General features: G+C 40.7%; 1 protein-coding gene and 1 pseudogene across 1 annotated transcript; both read right to left on the reverse strand.

The window, feature by feature from the left end:
* Positions 1-2445: 2445 nt before the first annotated feature.
* LOC102873634 lies at positions 2446-3435 on the reverse strand (annotated as a pseudogene).
* A 2088-nt stretch (positions 3436-5523) lies between these two features.
* Positions 5524-6240, reverse strand: LOC102847464 (tubulin alpha-3 chain-like). Its single transcript, XM_006902717.1, has one exon. The coding sequence runs from the start codon at positions 6238-6240 to the stop codon at positions 5524-5526; it is 717 nt and encodes a 238-aa protein (XP_006902779.1).
* Between the last annotated feature and the right edge of the window lie 498 nt (positions 6241-6738).

Genomic DNA, 6738 nt, shown 5'->3' on the forward strand with positions numbered 1-6738 from the left:
AAATGTTTATGAAAATTAATAAAATATAGAAAAAAAAGAAAAAAAAAGAAAAAGAAAAAGAAGAACAATGTAACCCAACAACAGCTAGAAGAAGGGAAACTATAACAATAAGAGCTGGAATTAATGAGATAGAATACAGAAAATAAATTGAAGCCATCAATAAGGTCAGGAGCTGGTTTTTCAAAAGGGTCAATAAAATTGACAAACCATTGGCAAACTTAACAAAAGGAAAAAGAAGGCACAAATAACTCAATTCAGAAATTATAGAGGTGACATCATGACAGAGCAAGAGGAAATTAAATGTATCAGAATATTATGAAAAGCTATACTCAGACAAATTTGAAAACTTAGAGGAAATGGATAAATTCCTTGAAACCCATGCCCTACCCAGATTGACAGGGTCATATATAGAACAGAACCATCACAAAAGAACAAATTGAGCCAGGCATAAAAAGACTTCCCAACAAAAATGACCTGGACCAAATGTCTTTAAAGCTGAATTATAATAAACATTCAGAGATTTATCACCAATTCTACCTATTTCAAAATTCAGAAAAAGAAGGAACACTCCCAGAGACATTCTATGAAGCAAGCATAACCCTAATACTAAAAGCAGACAAAGACATTATAAAAAAAGAAATCTGCAGACCAATATTCTCATGAACACAGATGCAAATGTCATTAACAAAATCTTAACCAATAGAATCCAAAAGCACCTTAAAAAAAATTCATCATGACCAAGTGGGATTCATAAGAGGTATGCAAGGATGGTTCAACATAAGAAAAACAACATAATTCACCGCAATAACAAAAGAAATAACAAGAACTATATGATCCTAGCCATTGATGCAGAAAAGGCATTTGACAAAAATTCAACACCCTTTCTTGACTAAGACATTCAGCAAAATTAGAATAGAAGGGCATTTCCTCAACATAATGAAAAGTATATATGCAAAACCAAGAGCCAATATCATTCTCAATGGAGAAAGACTAAAAGCATTTTCTTTGCAAACAGGAACCAGACAAAGATGTCCATTGTCACTTCTGCTATTCAATATTGTACTGGAAGTGCTTGCTAGGGCAATATGACAAGAGAAGGAAATAAAAGGTATCCTGATCTGAAAAGAGATGGTTAAACTGTCGCTCTATGCAGATTATAAGATAGTGTACACAGAAAACCCCAAGGACTCAACCAAAAAATTGTTAGAGTTATAGATCAATTTAGTAGAGTTACAGGATACAAGATTCAAAAATCTATAGTAACAAAAAGAACTAAGAGACGGAACCAGAAAGCAATACAATTTATGATAGCCAACCACAAATTGAGATACTTGAGAGTGAACCTAAGTAGAGACACAAAAGACCTATACAAAAAACCAAAGACAAACGCAAAACAAAATACTACAGAACATTTTTGCGAGACACAATAAGAGAACTACATAAATGGAAAAGTGTTCCCTGTTCATGGATAAGAAGACTCAATTTTGTGAAAATGAAAATCCTACTAAAAGCAATCTACATGTTCAACACAATCCCAATACAGATACCAAATTAATTTTTCCAAGGACATCAAAAGAGAAATCGTCAAGTTTATTTGGAGAGGAAAGAGACCCCAAATAAGCAAGTACTTCTGAAAAACAAAAATGGGAGGCCCAGCCCTCAAAACCTCCCTGCCCTCAAAACCTACTATACAGCAATAAAAACCAAAACAGCATGATACTGGTACAGTGATAGGCACATAGATCAGTGGAATAGAATTGAGAACCAACAAATGGATCCATCTATCTACAGTCAACTGATATTCGACAAAGAAATCAAAGCTATAAATGGGGAAATGACAACGTCCTCAACAAATGGTGCTGGTAGAATTGGACTGCTACCTGCAGAAAGATGAAACAGGATCCACATCTCACACTATACACAAAAATCAGCTCAAGGTACATGAGTGACCTCAGAATAAAGCCGAAAATCACAAATCTCATAGAGACAAGCACAATCTGAAGAGGATAAAATTGATGAATTGGACCTTCTTTTTTTTTTTTTCTTTTCTTCTATTGACAAAGGAAAAGCTCCAGTCCATCTTTTAATTTTTTAAAAAAAAAATTCCTGACATTACAGAACTAAACTGAAATGTATTAATATTCCACTCTTACATATCCATGACAAACAGGAAAAAAATTTCATGACAAAAAAAAAACCAAAAAACAAAACAACCAAAACAGGTAGAAGCTTATAAAACTAAATATGGATCTCAGCATCAACAGCTGAACAGAGAAAGGAATTAAAACGCTTTAATGAAAAAATCACGAGTGGATGATAAAGTGTAGAAACTGAAAATTTACAAACTATTTAAAACCTGGAATAGCTGACTGTTCAGAAACTACACAGATGGATCACGGGTGGTGGTGAACAGCAGAAAGGGATTATGGATGAATCTGCATTGTTCTAGCTGCTCCCTATGCCACCCGTCTCCGAGGAAAGCCTGACATTGATTAGATACTGAGGCAGCAGATCCAGTGATGGTAACCTGCCTATCAGTAGATCCTTCCACTGGGTTCGCAATTTTTATCTGTGCCCCAGACATCTGACAGATCTCATTGATTTTGGCGCCTTGACGCCCGATTATGCAGCCAATCAAATCATTTGGAATGGCGAGTTCATGAGAAGTAGTCTGAGCAGATGCATCCAAACCTGCCCAATAGCCTTTCACCTCCGGAGAGCTGGATTCAATGCCACTGAATCCGGTGTTGCCATGCGTCATAGGAAAATGAGACTGTTGCATTGCCAACTGATGCAGCTTGGTCAAATCTGGCTGTGGAATGGCATACTGTCCTTGAATGGTATAGGCCTGACCTCCTGCAAAGATGACTGGAGAACTGGACGGCTTGGGCCGGTAAGGGATGGTCACGCCCTTCGGGGGGAACTCCAACATGACCACGCAGATCTGTTTGACACACTCAATGATGGATTGCGGAATGCCAGCGATAGTGATGGTCCGCTCGGTTGAGTTGGGGAACATATCCGCTGCCGCCTGGACCTGAGCCCCTGTACTCTCTCGTATTTCCTTGATCTTGCAACCACCTTTTCCAATGAGAGAGCCACACTGACTAGCAGGAACCACCAGCTTCAGGGTTACTGGGGGTCTACTGGCAGCTGTGCTATTGGTCATAGAGCTGCTGATATCCTCTTTCAGTTTGTCAATGATCATAGCAAAGGCTTTAAAGATTGCATTAGTAGGTCCAGCCAAAGTGATAATTCTCTCAGGACAATTCCCTTCTGAGATGTTGATACGTGCACCACTCTCTTCACGCATCTTCTTAACGATTCTCCTTTCTTTCCGATGATACTGCCAACTTCCTTTCCATGCATAAGTAGCTGGATGGTGAGAGTGACATTTAATCCACCTTCAATCACGCCAGTGTCCACGTCGAGCTGTGTTCTGTGAGCTGGACTTTGAGTGGTCAAGTCTTTGGTCACAGGTGAGGGTGAAAGACAAAATTGTGGGCGCGAGGCGACTGAGGGGGAAAGGGGGAGCGGGCGGGAAGGGGAAGGGCGGGAGGCTGGGGGCGGAACAATAGGGGCTGGCGGGAAGGCGAGAGGGGCCCCGCGGGCGGACAGAGGAGGAAGGGGGCGGTGGAGAAGGGGGAAAAAGACCCCAGGACGGGTGGAGGGCGGGCGGGAGAGGGCATAGGCAGGCGGCTGCTCTGGCTGTTGCCTCTCTACTGGTCTGAATGGGACCTTCTAAAGATTAAATCTCTATGCTCATCAAAAACTTTTTTCCAACAAAGAAAATGAACTGACTGGGAACAAACATTTGGCAATACCACCTTAGATAAGTGTCTCATCACAAAAGTTTACAGAATCCCACAGGATCTCCAGAAGAAAAAGACTAATAACCCTATCACAAAATGGGCAAAAGAGGGGAGCTCTGGTGGCCTAGTGGCAAGGAGCTGCAACTACAATCCTAGAGGCGCACAGTTCGAATCCACCAGATGCTCTGCCGGGGAAGGAGGAACAATCTCCTCCTGTACCAGTCAGATCTGATTTGACGGTACACTCACACAAAAATAATAAAAGAAAAAAAATGGGCAAAAGACATGAAAAGACTTTTCACAGAGGAGGACATTCAGATGGCCAACAGACACATGAAGAAATGCCCTAAATCATTGGCAATAAGAGAGGTGCAAATCAAAACCACAATGAGATACCATCTTACCCCAGTAGCAGTGGCAAAGTTTAGCAGAGTAGCAAGTAATAAATATTGGAGAGAATGTAGCAAGACAGAAACTCTTATACATTGTTGGTGGGATTGTAAAATGGTACAACCACTATGGAAGGAAGTTTGGTGTTTCTTCAAAAAGCTGAACATAGAACTTCCATATGACCCAGCTATTCACAGAGACTTGTAAACCAATGTTCATAGCATTATTCACCATAGCAACAACATGGAAACAGCCCAAATGCCTAACCACAATAGAATGGATTGAGAAAATATGGTACATTCACACAATGGAATACTATGCACCATGCAGGAGTATTGATTTTGTAAATTACTACCTAACATGGAAGGGACTGGAGAACAACACAGTCTCATAAGCACAAATACTGTATAAGACCATTATTGTAGAATGAGTATAGAATCCGGGGGGGAGGGGCTTAATAATAGGGTCACACAATTTGGTGGATGGAGGGAGGGGTGAGAAAAGGCAAGGGGAAAGATCCGGTGTGAAAAACATATACAAACTCTATGAACTTTGTATGTAAATCAGAATAAAAATGTTAAAAAATTATTTGAGTTTTAGTCTTGATTTCACAAATTTCTGAAGTTTCTTCTTTTCTGCAAAGGATCTAATTTCTCCTTTATATTTGATGAAGAGCTTGGCTGGGTGGGTATAGGATACTTGTTTGGCAATTGTTTATTTTCTGTATATGCCATCCCATTGTCTTCTAGCTCACATAGTTTCTGCTCTGAAATTGGAACATATTCTAATTTTTTCCCTTTTGTGGGAGACTCTTTGTTTTTCTCACACTGATTTTAGTATTCTATCTTTATCTTTTACTTTAGAGAATTTCACTGTCTTGGTGTTTTTCTTTTTGGGTCTAATCTATCTGGTCTTCATTGTGTTTCTTGAATGTGCATTTCCCCATTCTTCAAAACACCTGGGAAATTTTCTTCAAGTACTTCTTCAATTTTCCTGTCACTCCCATGTTTGGAATTCCAATCATACAATGTTCTTCCTTTTGATGTCATCAAACATGGTTCTACTGTTTTCTTCATTTCCACATCTCATCTCTGATTTTTCTTCTAGTATGTTTCCCATGAGGCTCTTGTCTTCCAGTTCAATGACTCTCTGTTCCATCTATTCAGTTCTATTTTTCATGTCCCACAGCATGTTGGACACTTCTGCCATTTTTTTTTAACATAGACCTTTTAATCATGAGAACTTACAACTTGGCCACAGCCACACTGGGAGGCAAGGTGGCCTGACAGAGGTGAGGACAGACCTGCCTGGTGCACTCCATCTAGTACTCCTCCCCTTCCTCAGCCTCTGCTTCCACAGAGTTGACACCCACCTCTTCATAATCTTTCTCCAGAGCTGCCAGCTCCTCCCGGGCCTCGGAGAACTCCCCTTCCTCCACGCCTTCGCCCACATACCAGTGCACAAAGGCACGCTTGGCATACATGAGGTTGAACTTGTGGTCCAGGCGTGCCCAGGCCTCAGCAATAGCTGTGATGTTGCTCAGCATGCACACAGCCCACTGCACCTTGGCCAGGTCACCCCCAGGGACCACTGTGGGCAGCTGGTAGTTAATACCCACCTTAAATCCAGTCGGACACCAGTCTACAAACTGGATGGTGCGCTTGGTCTTGATGGTAGCGATGGCAGCGTTGACATCTTTGGGGACCAGATCTCCTCGGTACAGCATGCAGCAGGCCATGTACTTGCCGTGGCGAGGGTCACACTTGACCATTTGGTTGGCCGGCTCGAAGCAGGCATTGGTGATCTTGGCCACTGACAGCTGCTCGTGGTACGCCTTCTCAGCAGAGATGACAGGGGCATAGGTGGCTAGGGGGAAGTGGATGCAAGGGTATGGGACCAGATTGGTCTGGAACTCCGTCAGGTCCTCATTTAGGGCTCCATCAAACTGCAAGGAGGCAGAATCTATGAGATGGTTGAGGTTGGTGTACGTGGGCCACTTCTGCCATTTTTGTCTTAATAGTCTGTGCTGCATTTTCATGCTTTTCTGTTATTTCCAATACTGTGTTGGCTGTATCCTCTTTTGTCTTGATATGTTATTTTAAGTTTTTGTGCCACTTTATCATACCAATTCTTTCTTCCATCTTTTATATTTTCTTCTATAGTTGTTAAAGCTGCTCCTCACTAGTATATTTTTTCTGGATTGCTGTCTTTATGGTATTTGTTCTCTCAATGACTCCTATGGTTTCTTCCATCATTAGTATCTTCTTTCTTGACATTGTACAAGTCTCTTTTTTTTTAGTTTTGGTTGGTTTTCATATGGTTCCTATACATTGTTTCATTCATATACAATCTTTTATTTACATTGTGTTTTGTACATTCATATACATTCTATTTTAGAGTATTTTTTTAAAAATTGGTTTGCTTACAAAGTTTATATACATTGTGTATCACACTTTTCTTCATTCACATTATTTCATACAATAATTCTCATTGCTGCTATGTGCCATCAAGTTGCTCATGATTCACAGCGACCCTA

Source organism: Elephantulus edwardii, unplaced genomic scaffold (genome assembly GCF_000299155.1).
Source record: "Elephantulus edwardii isolate Elephantulus edwardi_28Jun2011 unplaced genomic scaffold, EleEdw1.0 scaffold00441, whole genome shotgun sequence".
NCBI lineage: Eukaryota > Metazoa > Chordata > Mammalia > Macroscelidea > Macroscelididae > Elephantulus > Elephantulus edwardii.